This window comes from Sander lucioperca, chromosome 22, assembly GCF_008315115.2.
Source record: "Sander lucioperca isolate FBNREF2018 chromosome 22, SLUC_FBN_1.2, whole genome shotgun sequence".
NCBI lineage: Eukaryota > Metazoa > Chordata > Actinopteri > Perciformes > Percidae > Sander > Sander lucioperca.
The window spans coordinates 895,844-921,295 of record NC_050194.1 but is presented as its reverse complement, the minus strand read 5'-3'; the positions used below and the strand labels follow the sequence as shown (position 1 = coordinate 921,295).

Sequence of the window (25,452 nt, the reverse complement as noted above, 5' to 3'; positions counted from 1 at the left end):
TACATTTACACCGATAAATGATAATAAATAAACTCTCCGTGGAAGTAATGCCTTCTGTCTTCTCTTGACACAGAGCTGTCTTGCCCTGCTGCCTTGCTGTGGGAGAGGTACAACTTTTGATATATTACATGTGACAGTATTGCTTTAAATGCTTTATCCTGCCACCTGGGACCATGTTGAATTTGAGTCACCTTATGTTGCATTCTCTCCAGGTCGTATGGTTGGCTTCAAGGAAGATGAGTATTTGCTCCGCCAGTCTTTGCTCACTTCAGACCATCTGGACACACCAATGGTGAGGACCGGCCCACCCAAAGGAACCGATGTGGTCCGCTGGAAGGTCACTGATAACGTACACCGATCACCCAATCACCCCCAGGCTCTGATAAAGCCCAACCCTAAAGAGACCAGTGAGTGATCAAATGTTTCAGCAACAACAATAAACGTACCTTCTGCATGTTAAGCTAAAGGGGTTAGGGATTTAAAGATAAAATGATACACGTTACAACTCTAACCTCTGTTTGCTTTCTTTTCATGGTTCCTCTTTCCCCTTGTAGTCCAGTTCCCGATCTCCCTCCGGCTAAACAGGATGTTTTCTGAGAACCTGTCTCGCCCCGATTCCAGAGATGCCGAACAGCTTCGCAAGGAAGTGGCCGATAACGTGAGTGTGTTTTTGTTTATCGGTGGGCACATGAGTGTATGAATGACTGCTGTGTCATTGAGTACTGTATTTGTTTACCCATTCAGCTAAATGAGGTGTACAAGCAGATTCCCGGTGCCCAGAAAGTGCAAAAAACTGCATTCAGGTAAGATGTGTTAAACTACGTGTGCTAATTACATACAGTATGTCATTTAACTGTTTTTGGACTGCATACGAACAAAATTGTAAGATACGGTATTCTTCATATTCTCGTAATTAAAATAAAGACGGAAATTAAATGTCTGTTCTCTCCCTCATTAATACCTGTTTTGATTTTTGCAGAATGCAGAGAAATGCCGGAAAAAGGTAACATTCTGATTACAAAACACCAGAGTAGTAGTTTTTCAAGGACCCAAAGGTCATGCATGTCTAACTTCTCTTCACCTCCTGTGCTTTTCTCAGGCAGGACTACGCCATCATGGACACCGTCTTATCCGCTCCTCGCAGCAGCTACCCTGATATTGTCAAACTCACTGAGAAAAATGTCCAGTCTGGAAATGTACATGATCTCAAAGTGGTGCCCGGCTATTACACTGTGGCCACAGACAGAGGTTAGATTGTTAACTATTTGTGTGTGTGGATGAAATGAAAATTCTAATGTACAGTTTGTAGCAAAGTTAAGCTAATCACTCTCTGATCTTTAATGGAGCTTGTATTATCAATCTTGCTATAAACCTTCCGTCTCATCTGCTCTTCCTCTGCAGAGGCTGCAGGAGCAATCGAGTTCCAAGAAGGTGTGGAGTCAGTAGACGTTCACGTGCCGCTCTTTGTCAAGGATGAAGACGATGAAAAGAAGCAGCTGCTAGTGGAGGCCGTGGATGTGCCAATAGGGATTGCTGAGATTGGAAAACGTTTGGTCAACATCACCATCATCAAAGAGCATGGTGAGAAACCTCAGACTTCATAGATTTAAACAATTCTTGCTTTGTCTGTAAACCTTTCAAACAAAGAAAATGAGACAACCAACTCATTAGAGCTCCTGTGACCTGAACTAATGACAAAGTGTATAATGTATTACTATAATGGATTCTCCACTTTCTCTTCCCCAGCCACCAACATCTTCTCGTTCCTCCAGCCGGCCTACACCTACAGCAGGCAGGACGGAGTGGCCAACATTCCCATTAGCAGAGAGATCATAGAAGATGGACGCACACAGGTCACCTACCGCACACGGGACCTCACAGCCAAGGATAAGAAGGTAAGCTGATGGCTGTGTACTGATACTGTACTGATGCACTGCCCTTCATTTTGCTTGGAATCCTGATACCTACAAAAAACATTTAGGCTGGCTACCTTTAGTTGATATGGATTATATTCTCACTTAGAATGTCCCACGGTTTCTTTTCTTTAAAACATGTTGGCCTGTTATTTCTTCCCTGACTAACTTTGGCCTTTGTGAAGCGAAACGGCCTTCAGAGGCTGAAGCCAATTTGTAATGACTAGTCGGTGAGATACAGGTCTGCAGCAGGGCTGTAGTTCTAACTTATTCTTCTTATGTATTTTAGGACTATGTGACTGTGGAAGGAGACCTGAGCTATGCTCCAGGTGAGACCCAGAAAATAGTGCCTGTTCGTCTGCTGGAGTTGGGCGAGAAAGATGGCCTCCTGGAAGACAAACAGGTCAAGCAGTTCGTCATGGATCTCAGTAACCCACGGGAGGGTGCCAAACTGGGACGCTACCCAAGAACTACTATCACCATTGCAGACCAACCAGGTAAAAGGACGCAAGAGGTTTTGTAACTTCTAAGAGTGTCTTACCCTTTGTCCAAAGCACTGATTGCTAAGGTTTCTTCTCTTCCTTTCTACTATGTTTTTTTTTTTTTAAATCCAGAGCCCAGTATTATGATGTTCAAAAAGGGCACCCAGAACTTCACCACATCTGACCCAACCTACGTTATCCCTGTGGTCCGCACTCGCAACCAGGACAGTCCCGCCACAGTGAAATGGCGCACCAAGAAGGCCCAGCGCTTTGACTTAGCCGGCACTATAAAGTTTAGTCCTGGGGAGACGGAGAAGAACATAGTGATCGACCCGAGAGCCTACAATAGCCCAATCCAGCCAGAAACCATCCAACTGGAGCTGTTGGACCCAAGTAGCAATGCTTCTGTTGGAGACAGAAAGACCACCCTTGTCAATATAACTGACGGAGGTAAAGGTTACATAAAAAGGCAGTTGTAGAGTTTCTGAAGTTGAAGCTATATGTGTATATATATATGATAAGAGAATGGAACATTCTAAAGCAGAGGTCCTGTATCTGGTAAATGTTTGGTCTACCCTCTTCCTGCCCCCAAAGCTCCAGAAGTTGCCCAGATGCAGCAGAAGGGCTACATAAACCAGAATGCCAGCTCCCCTGGTGGTCATCTCCACAGCCCAGAAAACCTTAAGGCCAAAGCAACTGGACCCAGAAGCATTCGCCTCAACTGGGACCCACTGTCTGGTAATCCCATGGGGTACAAGGTACATCAACACATGTTGAGAAGCTTCAACTTGAGTTACTAACCATCATTTCCAATAGGCACTGTATTTTTCAAATGCTTCATCTTTTGTTTCCTTGTTCGTTTTAGGTAAAGTATTGGATCTATGGCGATCCAGAGAAAGATGCCCAGGTCTTAGATGTGAAGACTCCTCAAGCTGAGTTGACCAACCTGTACCCCTATTGTGACTACGAGATGCGAGTGTGCGGCTACAATGCAATAGGAGATGGCTACGATACAGACATGGTCTCCTGTCAAACACTGGAGGATGGTAATTACTGAGAATTCAGTTAACTGCTGTCCCTGAAGGGCTCTACTAGCAAATATAACTGGTTACAAAATATGACAAAATGATTATCTTGTACAGTTTATAGGTTTTTTATGTGATTTAATCTTCTGGATTAAAGATTCAACATTATATATATATATATATATATATATATATATATATATATATATATATATATATATAGTATTAAAGTATTAAAAAATATTAGCATAATGTTTTGTAATTTGATGTTATGTTAGTTTTTGAAATGTAATTTTAAGTCTTCACAGTTTAGCTCATTATTAAACAGCATTTAATCATGTGTCAGCTAAAATCTGTCTACCATATTCTATATTACCTCCTTAACTACTCACTCTAAACAGTTACAAGCCAAATGTTAGGAAGCTAACGTTGGTTTTGTCAGTTTACTCAGCTACCAGAGATGTTCACAAGTCATTTTTTGGAAGTCCATGTCGAGTCTCAAGTCTTTGAGCTCGAGTCCAAGTCAAGTCTCAAGTCTTTGAGGGGCAAGTTCAAGTCAAGTCTCAAGTCTTTTGCCACGAGTCCAAGTCAAGTCTCAAGTCTCGGCCATCTGATCTGTCCCTAACACTGTATTGTTAAATCTTATGAATTCAAAGCATGTCCTGTAGCTACCATCCATACAGTACAGTATCAAAATCAGTTGTAGGATAACTTTATGGGGTCTACTGCATGTATTTTTCAACATTTTGGTATCGGACATCGTATAGTGTAATCTTCTGCTACTTAATACATCCCTCTAGCCCTCGGACCTGGTGAAATATTAACCTAAGTTTGTCACATCATATGGATACAACTATAAAGATACAATTTGCCTGTTCCCAGCATTAGCACAACACCTTGCGATGGTTAGCTTCTTACCTGTGACGATATATGCTAAATGTAAAGTCTCTTTCACATTAGCAAGTGACGGACCTATCTGGGTGCGTTTTGAGATGCCTGATGAAGTTCGACGTTGTTGATCCGGCATCATTTATCTTAGTGCCACACACTAGCTGTTCACTTACTGCCACTGTTTACGAAGTTATTGAAAGCAAAACTAATGACAAAAGGCACAACTCCGGGAGGACTTGGTGTCGCCATCGTCAATGCATTTTTTGATACGTGAGTGTGCGCACATAGGCATAGCGCATGCGTTACGTTGCACATTATGGCAAAGGGCAGGGGACATGCAGCTTGTCATATGTTTCCCCAACGTATATGATCCAAAGAGAAAATAGAAATCCATGAATACATTTAGATTTAAAAAGCAATAATTGCATGAAAACAGGTTGTTGACGAGTCTCGAAGATCAAGTCCGAGTCAAGTCTGAAGTCTTTTGGGTGTTTGTGCGACTTAAGTGCGACTCGAGTCCGAATCTCAGACTCGAGTCCCCATCTCTGTTAGCTACGTAACACTTATACCTGGCAGTGACTCTATGTTCATACAACAAACTCATCTCTACATTAGAACTAGTTTGTGTGGTGCAACCTGTTTAAATGTGTAAATCTGCACAGGATAAACACTTTCATTATATAACTAAGCTAAGTTTGTACTTACACACAGTTCCTGTGCTGTTTTTCTCCAGTGCCTGGTGAACCTGGACGTCTGGCCTTTAATGTCATCAGTCCAACTGTCACTCAGGTCAGCTGGGCAGAGCCTGCAGAGACCAATGGCAACATTACGGCTTATGAGGTCATCTACACACCCATCGATGATGCAAGGAGTAAGAGTCCAACCTATAAAAGGAAATACTGTAGAGTAATTTGCATTATGTTATTTCATCATTCCCCAATACTCTTGTCACAGAGCCAGTGGGCCCCGCTAAGAAAGTAAAGATTGACAACCCCAAGAAGCGAATGCTGTTGATCGAGAACCTTCAGAATGCCCAGACCTACCAGTACAAGGTCCGTGCCATGAACAGCATAGGCTGGGGCCCCTTCAAAGATGCCACCATCAACCTGGCATCACAGCCTGTCAGACCTCTATCCAGTAAGTCAGGGGCAAACACACCTCCAGAACACTTTCAGTCAATCTGTATTTCCCTGAAAAGAGATACATTTTCCTTTCATTTTGTCTCTAGTTCCCATCATTCCAGATATCCCCATTGTGGATGCAGAGGCAGGAGACGAGTATGACAGCTACCTGATGTACAGCAATGAGGTGCTGAAGTCGCCTACAGGCTCCAAGACGCCCAGCGTCTCTGGTGATGGTGGGTACCCAGAGCCAAAACCACAGGTTACTTATAACAGCTGACAAACCCATTGATAAACCCATTGTGCAAGTGCTCAATTCTGATGCATTTATTTTGCTCTGGAAAGGAATGGATGTGACTGCCAGACTTCCAGAGTGTGAGCTATCGCTGTAATATGGATCCAATTATTTCAGGCAACAATCTCAGGGCTCCCAGACATTTTTCTTTGTGTGTTTAGCCCATTTGTTTATGCAACATGTGCTGTGGTGTCATTGCCCTGTCAAATGGAGAGGGAATGAACAACACTGTGAAATGTGTCACAGGTCATATCTGTGCTGTAGAATATCACCCAACTTGTGAGACTACTCCTGAAAACCTCAGGATTACTGGCGCGTTCTAATTTTTCAGTTTTTCTTTGTGACATTAATATTCTTCCTTATTTTACAATTGTGGCATTAAGGAAGAACGGGAAGAGCTGTGAAGCTCAGGGATGGCATCATTCTCATTGCTCTGCCTTTTCTTTATCACTTCTATCTGGCGGGTAATTTTCCATATCTGCAATAGAAGTGCTTTATGACCACAAACCACAAGCCCCCCCCCAAATCTTCTGTCACTTTCCTGCTTTCTTCTGCCGTTTTTGTGTTCTTAGTTTTCTCAGGAAATAAATGCTGGTGTTGCTCCTCGGCTCCAAGACAATTTGAACTTTTATGACATAAACCAATACATTTATGTAATCCCATTTATGTGTTTGATAGCTTTTTTTGTAAAGTAATGTATGGTAAAGCCAACCCTTGATACTTCTTCGCTACGAATTTATCCTTCGCCAACTTGCTTCTCCCCTATGACCCCAAATACAAGGCTGGAAATATGTCAAGTTGGTGGGGTCCAACCTGGATCTCCGTAAGGTGTGGTGGGAAAAGCGAGTGGACGTCATCCCCTATCGGCTCAGCACAGACACAGAGACGAGCTCAGATGAGGCCCCCCACCCCAGCTACGCCCAAACACCCCTGCCAGGTGAAGACCACTCCATCAGAGCCACAGATAGACAGACAGGCAGCTAGCATGCCAGCTGTAATGCACGGCCCGTCAGGTGCCCGGCAAGGCAACCAACGTTTCTCTCTGCCTTTGTGATTTGATCCTGTCAGAAATATCAACATTGGTCTAATCATTCAATTTCGGGCTTCAGTCCTTGTCCCCTTGCCCCTAGTTGGCACCTATCCCATCTATCCTCCCGCCACCTGCCCAGAGAGGAGCACTGGCATCAACTGCCCCACCTTTAGTTGATGATCAGGGGCAGGCTTTTCCAGGTGCCTGTCTCTCTGTCCTCTCTCCATTCCACTTGGGAGGTAGCCATCTGGAGGCAGCTTGTCTGGTGTGTGCAAAGGCTTAGTTACTGTGCGGCTGTATGGAAATAATGGCTTCTAAATGAAAAAATGGTTTCATCTCTGCAAGGCAGTTTCAATGATGACACTTTTCCTTGCAGTTATATTTGATTTTATCTTCTGATGTGACCTTTTAGATGCGAAGCACCATAAAATACTGGTTTGTAAAATCATCCTTATTCACAGTTAGCAGGCTGCAGATTCTCCACAAGGGGAGCTGTTCAGCCAGTATTAGACACATTTTTTTTACATGTCAACAAGTGATAGCACCACCAGTTTAGTTCTGCAGATGAAGACATGTCGACATCACCACCTACAGGCAAGGAAGGTTAAATCTACTCCAGTTTTATCTCTCGGGACACCTACTAGTATGACATAGCCAGACCAAATCGCAAATGCAAGTTAGTCTTGAACCTCTCAGTTCATTTTCGATTTCCATGGTGCGTTTGGATTGGATAGACCTACAACCAATCAGAACAACGAAACATGTGAGCGCTAAGCGTCAGACAAATGTAAATAGACTGAAAATAGTACTTCAACAGAAAGTTCCACATCTACTGCAGGCAGCCATCTTGGTTGTTTGAGCGTCTGACAAATGTAAACAGACAGCATGCAGAGATGAGCTGTGATGGTGTAGCATCAATATGTCTGTGAACCAGTGTTGCTGTTTTTGCCATCAGCATTTGTAAATAGTACTTCAACAGAAAGTTCCACATCAGCTACAGGCAGCCATCTTAGTTGTTTTCGAAAAGGCCTCAGCAGCACTCCAATTTTAATAAGCTAGGTTTGTGCTTGCCGTAGTGTCCCTGGCGTGAGGGTGTGTGAGCCAAAAACAGACGTCATCACGTATTTTGCATAAAGTGCGAAGACTCCGCAAGTTGTCAGTCATCGTCGGAAACTACCATATGAGATAAATGGTTTTGATTGGCCCGACCAGGCCATGGCCGACTTGAAATCTGCCTGAACGGGAGGGGAACAAGACATATCTGCAAGAGCAAATAAAACATGATGTTGCAGATTCTGTCTGGATCCCAAGCTAACATGCAGTGTTACAGCTGCATTTTTAGAAGTCTTAACTGCTGTATCAACAAAAAGTGGTCTCCAGGGGATACATGTAAATGGACTGTATTTATATAACGCTTACGACTACTCAAAGCACTTTTACATAACACAGGAACCATTCACACACTTTGGCTGAGGCTGCCTTAGAAGGTGCTGCCTGTTCATCAGGCAAACATTCACGCACATTTACACTCCGATGGCACAGCATCGGGAGCAATTCGGGGTTCAGGACACATCGACATAGGACTGCAGGGCCAGGAATCGAACCACCAACCTTCCAATTCCGATTAGTAGGCGACTGTTCTACACCTGAGCCGCAGCTGCCCTCATCCTATTGACTTTGGTGATCTCCTGACTTTTTCTATGATGCCATCATTTTTGATGTCTTAATATGTATTAGATGGATTGTCATTAAAATCAGTAGAGATCAGATTTCCATGGCACCTAGAGGTGCACTTTGGTGATCTCCTAACTGTTAACCAGGTCAAACTTATCCAGTGAAATATGTCAACATTTACTAGATTGATTGGCACAAAGACCCAGACCATTAATCCAAATGACTTTGGTAAAGTGTCTCAACAAATATTGAATGGTTTGCACATAAATGTGGTTTATACATTATAACATCAATCCCATTAGCCTGCACTTTGTGTTCAGAGCTAATTAGGCGATTTTAGCTTACTAACCTGCTAATATGATGAACATGGGAATACCTGCTCGATATCAGCATGTTAGCATTTAGTTAGACCTGCTGACGTGGCTGTAAACTCTTAGCTATGAATTTAAATTGAGTTTTAATTATCTGGAGAAATAGTCACAATTCTACTAAAACAACAGTTCAGCGCTTACAAAAAAAATTAAAAATTGGCTGCACGTGGCACAATTGACAAAATCCCAGACTCTATTACTTTGCTTGCCAGTAGATGGCACACACCTGCTGTAAAAGTTTGCTGTTTCTGTAACCGTTAAGTGGCACAAGGAGGACTGGAGCTACAGGTCTGAAACTGCTTGTGCTTCTTCTATAGATTGGCATGAGCCTGGTTTTGGGTGCTTGACATCAAAATGTGTTGTTCCAATCCAAATGGCAAAATGCTTCAGTGCTAGCTGCTTAATTTCTTGTACTCTGTTGGTTGACTATTCTGGCTCCTATTGTGCTGTTTCACAGATTACATGATCAATGGGAAGTGGGACCAGAACTTCCTTTTCCCAGGGGGATCAGCGACACGCAACTTGTCAGCATCATCCTCTCCTATGTCCACTCTGAGCTCAAACTACAGAGGGGCAGGCGGCTCCTTTACCACAGAAACATCCACCACCTACATGTCCGGAGCAGGTAAGATGGACGGCAGTAATTATATTGAGACAAATTTAGTCACAACATCAAGATATTATTTGTCTTTATCCTTGATCTTTCTCTGTTCTTGTAGCAGGCTCTCGTAGACATGACATGATCGGAGGAGGAGTACACACATCAGAAGTTATCATGAGGAAGCGCTCAGAGAACAGGGGTTACACAGATGAAAACATCCGGGACTCAATCGTCATTGGAGATGTGTCAAGCAAGTTCCCAGATCTAGGTAAGCTTTGGACCTCTGTAGGAATTTATTTCTTTATTCCAAAGTAAATGTAAAAGGAATTAGCTTTGTCTTCCTGGTCCAAGAAAGATGTGTCTTTGGAGTGCAATATTTGAGATGCCTCAGCAGGTAAAGTGTGCAGAGTGCATGAGGTCGATTGCTTGGACATCTGTTAGCAGGGTTGGGGCTGTTGGCTGCAAAGCAGGCTTATCCACACTGACTTTGCAGGAGCTATGCTGACTATCGCTGTCTCTCTCTCTCTCGCTCTCTCTCTCTCTCTCTCTCTCTCTCTCTCTCTCTCCCCCCTTGTCTCAACTTTGTTCTATTTACTTAATTTAACCTCTTTCTTTACTTCACCCTGTACCTGCCCACCTCTCCCTCCTATTTGGTACTTCCATCCTTTTCTGTGCCTCTTATTACCACCCCTTCGTCCTCCTCCTTTGCCCCCTCCCCTGCTCAATGCGCCATCAGGTGGGCTCGGCTACGCTGGGATGCAGAGCAGCTCTCAGAGCCAGTTCAGCTACAACCTGTCTCAGGGTTCCAGGGCCAGGACTGAGTCTTCAGATGTCAATGAAGCCCTATATAATCTGGACAGGGTGCTCCTGGGTAAGTCTGCGGCTCACATGCATGAAGGCACTGGATGCGTTTGCTGGGTGTGACGCGTAATGCACCCCTCCTCAGTCATCTTTATTCCTGCCTCTGTGTTTGTCTCATACTTTGTCTTCCTCTCTGATCTCCTCTTGAAATACCTCCCTATTTGTTTTTATTCATTACTGTATGCTATGTAAATGAACTTTCAAAGAACTTTAATCAAAGTTATGTTATGTCATATGGTAATTCAGTGGTGGCAGTGACTGTTTAGAAAACCTCTTGTTGTACTCAAGTATGCAGTGACATCACAGATTTTAGATTAGGCTAATGAAGAGCAATGCATTCACGTGCTATGTTGTCTACAAATTGAACCTAGAACAGTAAGTGAACGTGGTCGTTGTCCAAAAGGATTATGTTAATGTGGTCATTTCTTAAAGCTGCACTAATCACTGGTTTTATATTAAACTATATGTCTAATGTTAAAGTGGTCACTTGTAATGACAAAACTATGGAAAATTATAAGCAAACTCTGCAGTCGAGCTCTACAAAGCATTTAAGTAGCTCTCAGCTTATTGCATAAACAATCAAACCGTATGTTAAAAACAATATGCTCTGGAAAATGGTCAAATCATATGTAATTTGTATGACAAGGTTCAATCTATACTTCTCTGTCTTTTTCACCCCTTATACTCTCGAGTCTAAACGGAGATAGACCCAGTTTATAGTGATGATATCCAACAGTATTCTTACTCTTGTCTGTCTGTGTCACCCATCAGATGCTCGACTGTCCCCGGGTGTACCAGACACCCCCAGCAGACTGGTGTTTTCTGCTCTTGGTCCCACTGCCCTCAAAGTGAGCTGGCAGGAGCCCCACTGTGAGAAAGACATCCTGGGCTACTGTGTTCTCTACCAGCTGCTCAGTGGAGGTACATGAACCCTGCAAGGACCATTTGTTTTCATCTTTTCCATAATAAAGAGCTTACATTTTGCTATATTAGGATACAATGTATATACTTCTTGGCATAACAGGCATGTGTCTGAAATCAATCTAAGACACAGATCTTTTTTTTACTTGTAACGTTTTTTTAAAATACCATTTGTGAGTATTTAATGCTGATGCTAAACAAGCTGTGTCCTGTCCTGTAGGGGAGATGAAGCGTATCAATGTGACGAACCCAGCAGAGAACTCTGTAATCATCCAGGACCTGCTGCCCAACCACTCATACCTATTTAAGGTGAAGGGTCAGAGCCAGGAGGGCTGGGGTCCCGAGAGAGAGGGAGTCATCACCATTGAGTCAGCTGTCGACCCCAAGAGTCCCCTCAGCCCCATGCCAGGTACTGGTTCTGTGGATTTCTTGGATTAATCCATGGACACAATGACTGTTTTCATGCAATTACCCGAAGCACAAGGTTCTCTTTTTAATGTTGTCTATCTCATCTTTCACTGTAGGCTCACCATTTACTCTGAGCACTCCCAGTGCCCCGGGCCCCCTGGTCTTTACTGCTCTGAGCCCCGACTCCCTGCAGCTCAGCTGGGAGAAACCTCGTAAACCCAACGGAGACATCCTGGGCTATGTAGTCACCTGTGAACAGCTGCATGGTGGAGGTGAAGCTTTCTGGAAAGATTGGAGAGAATTTGGAAAATATTCCAAATTCAAATATAAAAAAATCATGTATATAGTTGGTTTGTGCATCTCCCAGGTTGCCATAAGTCTTTGTTGTGAAAGTACGTTCATTTCTGACCTCTGTTTTTTTGTTTCCTCCAGGAGACGTGCGTTCCTTCCAGGTGAACGGGGACAGTTCTGAGACGAGTCTGACCGTTCCAAACCTGACTGAGAATATTCCCTACAAGTTTAAAGTTCAGGCGCGAACTACACAGGGCTTTGGCCCTGAGAGGGAGGGCATCATCACCATTGAGTCTCAGGATGGAAGTAAGATGAATCCTACTGACAAAGCTTTAGATATAAATTAAACTAAAACCTCCCAATAGTGGCTAGAGACTGACATGTTTAATACACCCCACAATATTTGAAGAAATAGAATCTGGTCAAACCCAACGCTGTTTCCACTTTTCTCCTTTTTGAAGGAGACATTTTCCACCAGCAGCTCCTGCATGAACAGTAGCCTACACTTGACAGCTGTATGTAAGCACAATGGGATCTACAATAACGTATCCAGCATAGGGCCAGCTACACTTATTAGGACAGCGCTAGGAATATTTTAAATTTAGAATGAATGACTTCTCTGCAAATTTCACACATTGCAAAGTCATCACGTGGGCCGGATTGGACCCTTTGGCAGTTTGAAAGGTTTGTTCGACACCCCTGTTCTAGACTATCCTATGACCGAAAATGCAGTCAACATTTAAATATACTCAAGATTTCAGTATTATCCAAATATTCTTTTTAGCCTTCCTATCACTTTCTCATAACTTATCACATTCTAGTACATACCAGTATTTTCCTTCCTTCCTTGCTCCCTGTAGGCGCTTTGTCTCAGTACAGTAACCAATCGACAAGGAGGGAAGTTTTCCAAATGCCAACAGAGGTCAGCACGCGGACAAATGTCTCCCAAACCATGCTCAACGACCCCTACTTCTCAGGTACAAATAATAACCAAAAAAAGCTTCAATTTCAGTTATGTTGTCCTAAAAAACATCAATAAAAAATACATTCCCACATTAATACCACCTGCTCATTTCTAACAGATGGGATGATGATGATGACACAGCACTCAGAGACCAGCGGCATGGTGACCCGTCAAGTCACCAAGGAAGTGGTTCAGAGGAGCGTCATGGGAGGAACCACCGTCACAAAGAAGATGTTTTACGAATCTTAAAAATCTAACAGCCAAAGGTCCAACATGATGAGGAATCATATCGCATATAGTCTGCTTCAGAGTACTCACACACATATGTGTGTGTGGGTGTGAGATTCTGCGACCAGAAAAGATATAGTTTAATAAAAAGATAGAGGGGAGGCCGTTCTCTCATGCCTGTTACAAACTGGGGCCACTTTTCTCTATAGATAAGGGTCATTTTTATCATTTACATTCATTTTTCACTCTTGCCTCTGATGTATTTCATTTCAGTTACTTGCCACTAAGCAAATTATTTAGCGTTAGACTCCTCACTCCCTCTGTCGGTTCAGATCTGGTAACACACTGAGGCTTTAAACCAGGCCCAGCCCAGGCCAGTAATTTGACAGAAATCCAAAGGGACAGTGTCCCCTTTGTCTCCTGTCCTCCACCTGTCTGTAAGAGATGTTTTGTCTATATGCAACGTATTTTGAATGTTTCAGGTTAAACCCACCAAATTTCAACATCTTTTTTTTTGAGATGCATCTGCTTGCAGGAGAGATTTGCTTGAAATTGCTGTGGATGTTTCACAAGGTTAACCATTTTCACCCAAGTGGTCTTAGCTTGAGAAATCAAGAGTATAAAAGTGGTGTATTTGGGACTGTTCATAGATTTGTATTATATTTTCCAAGCATATTTAATACTTTTTAAAAGATTTTTTACATACATTACATTAAAATCTAATGCCAAATATTAGATATATCCGCAAACAGGTTGGTGCTTGTGTTGCTCATTTATATGCACATTTTCTACTGACAAGCATGATTTTACAATAGAGACAAATGATCAAAGATCTATTAGATGTAACATGTTTTTGCATTCTTTAAGATGTTTTATATTAAACATCAAGTTAATGCTTTTCATATACTTGCTCTGCAAGGCCATTGTATTTTGCATTTTAAGTCGATTAATATTCGAACAATGAGATCTTGATATTTTAGAGAAATTGTACGTAAAGACAGAAAGATTGTATTTGCTTTCATTCTGGTCCAACTGTATTTTGGCTCCACATTTTGTTGAAAATGCTTTTGTAAAACATTTTGAGAGGATATTTTTGCCAGAAAACCTGATGTGGATAAGTGGATGAACCTTTCACCAAAAATACTCTGTTAAGTATTCATGTTCTTTTGACCAACATGTATCACTTAGCTTTAAGCAAAATGAGCTTACCTTATGCATTGTTTCTTTTCTCTTTTTGGTATGTCAATTCTATTGCACAATAAATATTTGAAATACATGTGTAGTACATTTGAATGTTTCTCTAGATCTGTATCTTTGACCACTGAAGACGAGTTGGAGCATTTGCAGTTCATTTATTGATGTTTGGCGGGGGGGAAAGAAAGCCATCTTAATACTGCATGCATAAACAATAAACACAAACACAGCTGCCAAAATAATCCTGACAAATGTTTGCAGGAGACAAAAGAAGCAAACACTGAGAATTAACTCTTCACATGCGTCAACCCAGTCTGCAATTATCTGCCTGTGCATGTTAGCAAGCCTTCAGCAGCTGCAATGTTTCACTGCACTGAGGCTCTAAGTAGCTGGTCGCACCTCCTTTCACAGTGCCTTCATGCTTTTATAGCATTTGTCAAGTTAGTTTGCACGTTTCAATTATAAGTAATAAAAAAGCAATCAAAAAATACACTTCCATATCTCCGTTGTCACATTTAAACCAGCATTGGCGTTCTTTTTTCACTTGGAAAGGTTGAGGGTTGAGGACTAAACCCAATCAAAGCTTATTGGACATTGTGAAAAAAACAAGGCTTGTTTTAAAGCAACACTAGAGAACTTTTTGTAACTTAAAATAATGTTTCCAAAATCGTTTCAGTGGTTCATCAACTCGTAACAGGGTGAACTTCTGCATTCGCTTTGCGGCTCTCTACCGGCTATAACCGCACTATGCAAGTTTGCCAGATCGGGTAGCGGCTCTGTAGTTCGAATGAGACATAATGGGACAATTCCGCTTCCATCCTGTAGGGGGACTGAAGCGGGAAAAGTTCTCTAGTGTTGCTTTAAGGTTTTGACCTGACAGCCTTAAAGTACTCATCCTTACACTACAAATAGTCAAATGCAGAGTAACAGAAAGTGTACTGCAGAATGATGGCGGTTCTTGTCCCTGTGAGACCTTAAAAGGAACCCCACAGAAAGAGTCACACTTTTAGTCCAGAATTAGCACACGATTCAAATTCACTAAATCACGTACCAGAATAAAAGCACAGACTCTGTGGGATGCTGAGGGTCAGGACTGAGGAGTGACTGATGTGTGTTAAGCAGTTCAATTCCAAAGGCAGGGCCCGGGGCAGAGGCACGGCTGTCTGACACCTGCAGGCCTTATCACCAGGTCTTTGACCGACTCCACAGTCCCAAACACGGGGTACAGTTCCTCCGTGAACTTCTCGTTGTAGGTGTACAGGTGGGAGCGCTTCTCCACATCGTAGAAAGACAGCTGGCCCTGCTCATAGTCCAGATACACCCCTACTTTCCTGGGCACCAGGCTCTGTGACAGCGGGGTGGCGGGCACCGTCAGGGCTTTCAGATCTGTGCCCCTCTCCAGACGGAGGGTCAGGTAGCCTCTAGCTGTGGTGAGCGGGCGGAAGCCCTGCCTCACCCCGGACGCCTTGGCCACACCTAGCCGCCAGTCCCGCTCCCCAACCTCCACCTCCCAGTAGTGGCGTCCGGAGGTGTAGCCCTCCTGGCCCACGGCACACCACCAGCCGTCGAAGCGCCGCTGGCACCGCGGGACTTCCCGGCGCTTCAGGCCACACCGCATGCGCTTATGATCACTGGAGATGAGCAGGTCTGGGTTGGCTGAGTCTGAGTCCAGAGTGACTTCCTCTGCAGAGTTACAGACCAGGAAGGAGCGATAACAAATCTGCTAACAGATTATAATGAGGAACAGGGATGATGTGATTGCCAATGATTTTCATACCTGCAGCATCGCAAATCCAATTCCACACTGTAAAGAAAAGAAGAGAACATCTTTAAAGCTGCTATATTCAATATGTTTTGTATTATCAATGGATCAAATGACAATGTGTGTAATGTGTAACGAGTAGTGATGGAGCCACAGAGAATTATCAACTGACTGTTGATAAACCCACTACACTACCTGCTCAGCACCAAACAGCACACAGACAACATTAGCAGCTAGCTGGTGAACATAGTGGAGCATTTAGCAGCTAAAGAGCCAGATATTTCACTCAGGAGTTGGTGGAGACCAAAACAGAGCTAGTAGGAGAGTGAATATTGGACCTACATTTGTTTCCTACCGACCCCAAATGTCAATACATTTTCAGAATCCCATATAATTAAACTATAAATGGCTACGACAATTGAAGGCAGATGTTTAACCAACTAACCAGCTCTGGTCCTTAAAGGTATAATATGCAATATTTTTGCATTAAAATGTCTAAAAACGACCTGTATATATATATATATATTTTAGTTGTGTACTTAAATTATCCCAAATGTTTCCAATAATGGTCAAACCCAGAGAAATCTGTAATTTAATCAATGACACGGAGCGTGTCATTATTAACGTCATATAACCTTTAGTCTATATCCTTGACGTTCCACTTCGGGGATTGCTCTGGTGCCGCAGGAAATTCCGCCGGATGCATGTCTTTTCGCCGATGTCCGTTATCTTCTGCTTTCTTTGTGTTAGCATTCTAAACTCCGGTGGATTTATGAGGACTATGGTTAACTGCTCCTCAGATCTCTGCAGGGTAAATCCAGACAGCTAGCTAGTCCAATCTGAGTTTTCTCTCGCACGACAGCAGACGTGCGGAGCTTACCGCCGCCCATGGCGATTGTGATTTCCAATAAACCAGAGCACGTTTTCCTCCCATGCCGGAATGCTGTGTAGACTAGCCAGACCCTCCTCCGCTCCACAGCACGTGGATGGTCTGGCAAAGCAAGACTATATAACCTTTAACCCCTCAAGTTGCTTTAAGTAGAGCGAAATGGAGCGGCAAACAGAAGGTCTCCGGTCCGCACTGATGGTACGTTTAAGTCCAGAAAAATATATATATAATCCATATATATAATATAAATATAATAAATGAAACAAATTAATCAACAAACCTCAGGGGTGAGCCAACACAAGTAATGAAATAAAATGCATTGGTGTGTTTTAAACAAAAAAGGTTGTTATTATGTTTATTATTATCAAGGTAAAAGACAATCTATTGTGATTTACAGTAGATTTTAGATCATATAACCCAGCAGCACAGCCACTAAAATGCAGATTTTATTTCAGGGTAATTCTTTCAAACAATAGTGAGGATTTCTACTCACCGCTGTGAGGGATGTAGCGGACAGTGTCTGAAAGGAGAAAGAGATTACTGTGACTACAAGGAGACAATCAGGAGTCTCAGCCATCACCCAAGTCCCTCCTCATGCTCCTTTTCTAAACTTGCTTTCACGCACTATCCTCTAATCACATATTGATCCGGATTAGTTCTGATTAAAGTGACTCATCAAGTTTCACAATAGATAATAGATAATAAGTTGACAATAGATACTTCAAATGTACTCACCAATATTCTGGCTCCTCTGCTTTCTCACCAGCCACTGTTTAGTCACGTCCTCCTAAACACACACACACACACACACACACACACACACACACACACACACACACACACACACACACAGACAACAGTTATTAACAATGATTCAAATAGTGCTATTTTTCACACTACTGACAGCATCATGCTACTTACATCAGGGTTTCTGCAGATTTCACTAAGTCAAATTTAAGGAGAATTCCGGCCAATTTTGACATTAATCTTGATTGCTATAGCTATGCGAGTACTTTCGATAGAAAAAAACCCGACCTGGATCAGTCCTAGCAAACTGGAGTTGCTGCCGCTACGTGTACAAGCGTCCACTGAGCAAAAACGGCAATTGTCGGGGCAAGTTTTAGAGTGCCTTTGTGCCTCTTAACAGACATAAAATGCAATTAATATGTCTGTGCCACATGAACAGGGCCATAACGTGACAACAAGATGCGTTTTCAACTCAGACATTGTTTAAATTCACCTACCCTGTCTTGATCCTGCCGGTGGGTAGCTTGGCCTGTTAGCTGCTAGCTGCTAGCTGTTAGCTGCTATCTGCCGTCCGTGATAAGTGTGTTCAGCCAGGTTTTTGTGAAAATCATCACGCAGCAGTTGCGTTTGTATTTGTAGCTCATCCATTTTGTGTGTGATAGATCTGGTGTTGGTGAGTAGGAGGCTTGGCAGTGTCGATCTGTGTGGTAGTTCCCTTAGCCAGGCAAGCAGCCTTCATCCCCGCATTCCTCAACTCCCGCAGCTGACAAAAATCCCCCGAGCGCCCAGTGGTCTTGTGGATGTCCTCCAGAGGACAGATCATGCCTTCGCGGCGAGAAATTTTAGTTTATTTCCCCCTCAAAAATAGGTAATTGAGCACTGTAGTGATCAGTGACTATGTAACTACATGGAAACGGGATAAACGATGTCTGTGGCTTGCACAGTAATAGCGTTACTGAAGCCTAGCTGTAGCCTCGCACTGTCTCCTGGGAATTCAGTTGTAGCAGGAAAAGGTAAACAGTAGTGTGCAGATCGGAGCGTAGTGTGTGAAGAGTGAAGAGCTGAGTTGTTCACAAGGGAAGTAGCTTGGAGTAACGTAACTATGGAGAATATAGCAGATATACAACACACGGAAGAGCCTTTTGAGTTTGATGGTCGTCCTTATTTATTCGAACCCGAGTATACAGACGAAGAACTAGCCTCACAAGAGTTAGAAAGAACGAGACAGACAGAGGGGCAACAGGCAGATGAACTTGCTGCTCCAAGCGCAAGCTAAAGCTAGCCTTCAGTAACCGGAGGACACAGCCACACCACCGCCGCTCCGTGGATTGTTGTCGGGATGATTATAACAGAAGCCTGGCTAAATACACTCACCGGAGGGAAGCTAGCAGCTACTACTGCACTACTGTTTTTTTTGGGGGGGGAATAAACTTCAAGACGTGACATGACCTGTCCTCTGGAGGACATAGCCACAGGGCTTAATTTGGATCGACGTTGGATCCGGAACCTTTTTTATTGGATCCGGCACCTCCTGTGTCACCATGAAAAATGAATCGCCTAAATGAAAAAAATGAATTACTGTTTGTGTAGTGTTCAATGTTCAATTCAGTGTTCAACCACTTTCTTGTCTCGATCACCTAATTAATACTGTCCTTCGGCACGGTCTGCATGCTGACACACTGGCCGACAACAGTGCTGCAGAGGGGGGAGACACGATGTAGCACAGTTTACCCTACACTAAAGTCAGTGCAGGACATATACCCAGAGCTACAGGAGAACCTGGGGAGGTATAGCTTTCTCCCCACCGAATAAGGCTAATAAAGTAATGATTAAAAAAAACACAAATGCTTGGTCAAGGGCCCGGCCCGGCCCGGCAGGCCCGAGGATAGCGGCGGAAAATATCGGGACCTCCCACTTTTAAACAAATTAAGCACCGCATAGCCACACCACCGCCCCTCCGTGGATTGTTATCGGGATGATTATCACAGAAGACTGGCTGAATACACTCACCGGACAGCAGCTAGCAGCTAACGGCTATCAGCTATCAGGGCAAACTAGTTACCAGCAGGATCGAGACAGGGACCAGGGTAGGTGAATTTAAACAATGTCTGAGTTGAAAACCCATCTTGTTGTCTCGTAAGGGCCCCGTTCATTTTGCACAAACATTTTAATTGCATTTTATGTCTGTTAAGAGGCACAAAGGCACTCTAAAACCTGCCCCGACAACTGCCGTTTTAGCTCAGTGGACGCTTGTACACGTAACTGCAGCTTCTCCGTGTTGCCTGCACTGATTCAGGTCAGGTTTTTTTCAATCGTAAGTACACGCGATCAAGATTAACGTAAAAATTGGCCGGAATTCTCCTTTAAGACCTTTTTAAGACCATTATGAATGAAACTGAAGACCTATATACAACATAATAAAAATAAACATAGTCAGATGTCAGAGTGCGGAAACATCGTCTGAAACAATTCCCCGATTTCCTCTTTTGCATTATGTGTCTAGACTAGGTGTCTAGATTGGCTGCAATATAAGTTGCATATTGGTCTAATTTGTGTCGTAATACAGCAAACTATAATTGGACTAGCGACAGAAAGAACTACAACACCACAGAATTAAAAAAGAACATTGTAAAGCGCTGTGGGGAAATTTCAATGAGCATTAGAGGTAGGGAAATTAAGACATTTTTAAAATGATTTAGGACCTACAACACAGACTTTGTAAGGCCTAAAAATTTGATTTGAAATTTTTTACTTTTTTTTAGACATGTCCCCGCGCGGGGAAGTTAGGATACAATCCTAAATTTTAAAATAAATTGAATTAGCACACTGCTTATTCTTTTTTTTGATTATTTTTGGGCACTTTAATTATATAGGACAGCTGAAGACATGAAAGGGGAGAGAGGGGGAAATGACATGCAGCAAAGGGCTGCAAGGCGGAGTCGAACCTGCGGCCACTGCGTCGAGGAGTAAACCTCTATACATGAGCACCTGCTCTACCAGGTGTAGAGTTATATCACTGGTAATAAATTCAACTACAAAATAGAAGTAGAAAATAAACCAATTTCTTCTTTGTTCCTGGAACAAGATGAATATTCAACACAATCTAAGCAGGGAAATATTGTAACAGCCATCCAGACCTTGACAAGGCTGTCCGTGTTCATCACAGCCAGCATGACGAGCTCCATGGCTGGGAGCAGGTTGGGGAGACGACCCCTCTTCCACTGGAACTCCAGGTCGTCTAGCATCATGAGCACAGGCTCACCTGGCCAGACGGTGGGCTGGAAACACACGAGTCAGAAACAAACAAAAAAACATGTTCAGTGTTACTTATTGAAGTGTTTACTCTAAATTGTGATCATAGCTCCAGCACACTCTGAGGTTGCTTTCACACCTGCGCACTTTTAACCGAACCCTGGAGCGTTTCGTCGGATAGTCTGGTTTGTTTTGTAGTGGTGTAAAATCTCATTCAAACTTTGGTGCGGCTCAAACAACCAAGTTCTGGTCCGTTTGAAAACGGGGATCTCGGTTCACCAGCTATCGTTTCGACCGTGTGACATTTGTTTACAGTGTTTGGTGCTTTTGACAAATTGCAGAGTGAACGCAAACCGAACCAAATGAGAAATGCAACAATGTTGCAACTTCACCGTCGAATCGCACCGAGTCTACCGAAATCATAGGTGTGAAAGCGCCCTGAGTATGATGGTGATGATTGTCACAGGCAGGGTTTAGTTTAATCATCTTTATCAGATGCAAGGAGGCAAGTGGGTCAGACTTTAATCACCAACCAGCCACGTGTTCTGTCAGTCAGGAAGATTATACTTTTGTACGCTTAGGCATGTAGTTTTATTTCTCATGCATCTGCATTCAATCCCCTCACACGTGCTCACTCGCTATTCCTTGCTGTCCTGCCTGTCGCTGTCAATTATCCTATCAGCTGTTCTCATTAGCCGGTCACATCAGCTGATCTCATCTATCCAATAGGTCAGCGTCACACCTACATCAGCCTGTCATCCTGCTTACTGTTTGAATATGATTCTCTCTCTGCCTTCAGTGGATTTATGCTGCTGTTATGCATGCAGTACGTCAACGGCTGCTTTGCTAAATCGCCGTAAATTGCAATTCGCCCCACTACCTCCCCATCACCACAAGTCTTCGCAGAATTCTTCAACTCCATCAGCTTTATCATCAGCCACCACCACCACCAGTGTCTGGACTCCGGGGGGGTGTTGATGATCTTGTTCCTGCTCAGAGCAGACACCCCTCAGTTACACATCTCCCTGTAGAGTTCTGACAATACTTACATATCTTACATACTCACTCACATATCATCTGCTATAATAAACATTCATCTATACTTCATTCACTTGTTTCTCCTGATTGAAATAGGTGCTGGAAGAAACACATCATCCTCGATGTCCACCATCCTATAGTCACCTGAGGTCTGCTTTTTATCTCCCGTGTCCAGTCCATGATGACTCTTTTGTGGGGCCCCATGTCACACTCCCCCCCTGCTTCCAGCATGCAGAGGAGGTGTCCCTTCCAGTCTTTCTTCTCTGGTTTCTCCTGCTGGTATTCAGACAGGATGATCCTCGGCTGAACAGGAAACGCAAACATTAAAGTAGAGCTGTGACGATTACTAGATTGACACAAACTATTGTTTTTCTAATCGATTCAAGTTTCTTTTGTGCCAAAATGGCACAAAAAAGCTGTTTTTCAGCCTCTCAAATATAAAGATTTCCTGCTTTTCTCTGTTTTATATCATGTTAAATGGAATATCTTTGGGTTTTGGAATGGAGCCAGTGGTGTAGTAGGTATACTGTACTGTATACAGTACATATATTGGCCAGAATCTGCCTTACTGCGTACAGCTGCGTATCACGTAGACTACACCACTGACCGGAGCCCCACATTTCACCAAAGCAGAACATCCAGAAAGCATGTAGTTGATCTAGTTATTGATGACAAAAACAGCCCTATCTGTAGACCATACGTACCTGTACTCTCTTCTCCAACACAGCAGCCCATTCCACAATGAAATCACGACACACACTGGCCGGCCAGATGTCCTCACTGGTCCAGATGTGGCCGAGGATGTTTGACCTCTAGGGTAAAGATATACAGTACATAATATAGATGAGATAGTCTGTCGATGTTTGTATGTGACAGAAAGAAACTATAGAGAAGAAAAGCTTACCTGGCAAATTTTGTTGAGCTCTCGGGCCAATTCCATGATAAATAACTGACTCTCCAACAGTGGTTCCTTCTTCTCAAGTTTCACTCGCTTACGAGACTCCTGGAGCAAAAGAAACATTTTGGAGCAAGGTATACAAATTAAGCACTTTAACACATTTTTTTGTTGCTATCACAGGAGAACAGAGTTGTATAACCGTACCTTGAGTCGGATCTTGAGCTTTTTGGCCGGCTCGATAAGAAACTGCAGACAGTCCTTCATCATGCTGCTGACTGGAGAGCGAGGCAGATGCCCTGTGGTACAATAATAAAAAGCTTTAGTACTGGCACACACTCTGTCGGGAGCTGGAGCTGAAGTGCAGCTGACTGGGCTCGCATCGCCCACACAAATCGATGAGAGAGCAGAAATCTGTAATTTATGAGAGGTGGCAAAAGGTATGTATGCATGCAGAGAGAGAAAGAGAGAGAGAAAAGCACTGCAGAACTTATATCACTGCTCTGTACTGGACGTCCACAGAGAGCTCATTATTAGGCACTCTGAGCTATCATTAAGTGAGAAGGAGGAGGGAAAAGAGGACCCACACATTGGTAGAAGAGTGAAAAGAGACAGCCCACCCACTCAACACACACACACACACACACACACACACACACACACAACACCACAAAGTGAGAGGCAGAGAGCGGCACAATGTAGAAACAGGCAAAAAATATTGCACAGTAACAGGATTTCCTGACGCGTGTGGGTCGATGCATCTTGATCACGGCCTTGAAATTGGAAATTTATTCCCAAGGAGATCTGAGACAGCAGCACAGAGCACTTTTAAAAACACTGCGGAGGGTGCAGGGGAGCATTGGACCAGTTTGCTGTTGATTCAGCAGTCCGCCTCTGTACGCCAGTTTGATGCGCTGAGGGGGATTTGCTGTTCTTTCTATGATGTAGGGGTGGCAGCTGAGCCAAAGGATGCTGCTACTAACTTCCCAAGGACTTAAGAGAATATATGGTTTTGAGAGTGCTTTGACAAAGAAAAGACAGCCAACTAAGGGACAAACTGTGATAACTGAAAGTTTACCTTTCAGTGACAAATATTATTACTGAGGATTGATGAAAGATAAATGCTTTTTCTGAATTTGGTGGATATTTTCTCCTATGATGATGATTCGTTTCGTTTCTTTATTTACACTGTATATTAAAAATATAAAAAGGTATGACATATAGTTTGCAAGATAAATGTGAAGAAGAATTGCCTAAAACCCCTACATGGGCTTAACAAGTGGAATTCTGCAGGCAGTATATTACAGGAAAATATCACGTCAATGCAATCTATATAATTTGTATGTCTCTATCAATAATTTTACACACACACACACACACACACCTCAAAGAATAATAATCACTAAGTACAATGACTTGAAATGACACACTGTGGTGAACCTTTTCATATGACTTTAGAAGCCAGAAAGAGTCATGTATTTAAACAAAAATGGTATGAACTTGCCCACTGAGGCCATGGCACGTGCTGGGAAGGAAGAAACATGCACTGAACATCTTCACTAATTAAGTAGGCTAGATATTGCTCAATTTGAAATACATTTCTGAGTAAATAAAGGGGGGGGGATGTGCTTAATAGTGTATCATAACACGACTTGGTTTATTTTTGGCATTGGGAGAGCGTGTAGGTGGCAGAGGAGCTGGAAGATTAGAGAAAATCCAGGATTACCTCGGTGCTGCAGGCTACAAACCCAGGTAGTGACTTTCTATATTAGGACTGAAAGACCAACCTCTGCAAGTCAGCAACATCACAACACGCATATAGCCTACTATGATACACAGCGTACAACAACTGGCACGTAACAGGGAAGGTGGTAAACACATAAACGGTTTCCAAAAATGAACAACAATCACTAACAGGCAGACAAACTATTTTTGTTTAATAACGCCTTAAGCAGCGGTGCAGTTTAACCGCTTTCCTCTACGGAAATTGATGTTTTTGTAAAAAAAAAAAAGGTCAACGTCTCACCTTGTTAAGGGAGAATTTTCCTTTCCGCAGATAACTTTGCGCAGCTCCTCTGTGATGTTTTCGCTAAACTCGGACTGATTTAGCTAGCGCTCCGACACCCTAAAGAGATGCACTGCTTCATCCACACTCGAACTGCTGCAGGAGAGAGACACAGCGCGCTCTTATCAATCTTATCCACCTACTCCTGTTATCTGCCACCGCCTTCACTGAGCTGTAGTTTTAAAAACAATCGTGAGAGGTCGCCATAGCTCCACTTAAACTGATACTATCGTTTACCAGATAGCTACTGTCTTGTATAATTCTTTTGGTTTATTGACTAAACACCGTTGCACGCCCACAGCAGACAGTTTAAAACGCCGCTAGCCAGTATCAATATATCATGCTAACGTTGTCTCGTGCTTATGGCGGTTCTGCTTTTAGAAATATTAGGCTTAGCTAACGTTATCTACAAAAAAGATAAGTAGGCTAACTAAAACTGAATGAATTTAATATTATACCTAAGTGGCAATGTATTATCATATTTACATTGGCTGTAAAGATGTAACGTTAAACTAAAGTGGTGTTTTACCAAGG

At 43.0% G+C, this 25,452-nt stretch overlaps 2 protein-coding genes across 6 annotated transcripts in view; one reads left to right on the top strand and one right to left on the bottom strand.

The window, feature by feature from the left end:
• itgb4 (integrin, beta 4) overlaps positions 1 to 14,352 on the top strand; it is a 40,583-nt gene extending 26,231 nt beyond the window's left edge. For 2 of the 5 annotated variants that reach the window (XM_035997457.1, XM_035997456.1), the window contains exons 19-42: positions 74 to 107; positions 213 to 407; positions 555 to 658; positions 745 to 803; positions 980 to 1,003; positions 1,100 to 1,248; positions 1,402 to 1,581; positions 1,747 to 1,895; positions 2,203 to 2,410; positions 2,528 to 2,845; positions 2,990 to 3,153; positions 3,261 to 3,441; positions 5,045 to 5,182; positions 5,266 to 5,448; positions 5,540 to 5,668; positions 9,260 to 9,427; positions 9,522 to 9,671; positions 10,140 to 10,274; positions 11,036 to 11,185; positions 11,406 to 11,594; positions 11,710 to 11,865; positions 12,026 to 12,190; positions 12,745 to 12,861; positions 12,964 to 14,352. In XM_035997457.1, the coding sequence (XP_035853350.1) occupies positions 74 to 107; positions 213 to 407; positions 555 to 658; positions 745 to 803; positions 980 to 1,003; positions 1,100 to 1,248; positions 1,402 to 1,581; positions 1,747 to 1,895; positions 2,203 to 2,410; positions 2,528 to 2,845; positions 2,990 to 3,153; positions 3,261 to 3,441; positions 5,045 to 5,182; positions 5,266 to 5,448; positions 5,540 to 5,668; positions 9,260 to 9,427; positions 9,522 to 9,671; positions 10,140 to 10,274; positions 11,036 to 11,185; positions 11,406 to 11,594; positions 11,710 to 11,865; positions 12,026 to 12,190; positions 12,745 to 12,861; positions 12,964 to 13,097 (3,579 nt within the window). In that variant the 3' untranslated portion in view covers positions 13,098 to 14,352. The remainder of the gene's footprint in view (positions 1 to 73; positions 108 to 212; positions 408 to 554; positions 659 to 744; positions 804 to 979; positions 1,004 to 1,099; positions 1,249 to 1,401; positions 1,582 to 1,746; positions 1,896 to 2,202; positions 2,411 to 2,527; positions 2,846 to 2,989; positions 3,154 to 3,260; positions 3,442 to 5,044; positions 5,183 to 5,265; positions 5,449 to 5,539; positions 5,669 to 9,259; positions 9,428 to 9,521; positions 9,672 to 10,139; positions 10,275 to 11,035; positions 11,186 to 11,405; positions 11,595 to 11,709; positions 11,866 to 12,025; positions 12,191 to 12,744; positions 12,862 to 12,963) is intronic. The other 3 variants (XM_031291112.2, XM_035997458.1, XM_031291113.2) reach the window with 3 other exon arrangements.
• A 60-nt stretch (positions 14,353 to 14,412) lies between these two features.
• On the bottom strand, positions 14,413 to 25,097 carry zgc:194990 (uncharacterized protein LOC568410 homolog). Its single transcript, XM_031291122.2, has 11 exons — positions 24,880 to 25,097; positions 23,061 to 23,152; positions 22,863 to 22,961; positions 22,663 to 22,770; positions 22,103 to 22,261; positions 20,806 to 20,946; positions 17,657 to 17,708; positions 17,415 to 17,441; positions 16,048 to 16,074; positions 15,135 to 15,953; positions 14,413 to 14,891 (listed from the first exon to the last, which is right to left on the bottom strand). Exons 2-10 carry the CDS (start codon positions 23,121 to 23,123, stop codon positions 15,394 to 15,396), a joined length of 1,236 nt encoding a protein of 411 aa, XP_031146982.1. The 5' UTR covers positions 23,124 to 23,152; positions 24,880 to 25,097; the 3' UTR covers positions 14,413 to 14,891; positions 15,135 to 15,393.
• Positions 25,098 to 25,452: the final 355 nt, after the last annotated feature.

Coding starts and splice junctions, on each gene's coding strand:
- zgc:194990 (XM_031291122.2), bottom strand. CDS start 23,123: ATGATGAAGGACTGTCTGCAGTTTCTTATCGAGCCGGCCAAAAAGCTC. Junction 20,947..22,102: donor AGATAAAAAGCAGACCTCAG/GTGACTATAGGA, acceptor GTGTGTTTCCAG/CCCACCGTCTGGCCAGGTGA. Junction 17,442..17,656: donor GCAGAGGAGCCAGAATATTG/GTGAGTACATTT, acceptor TTCTCCTTTCAG/ACACTGTCCGCTACATCCCT.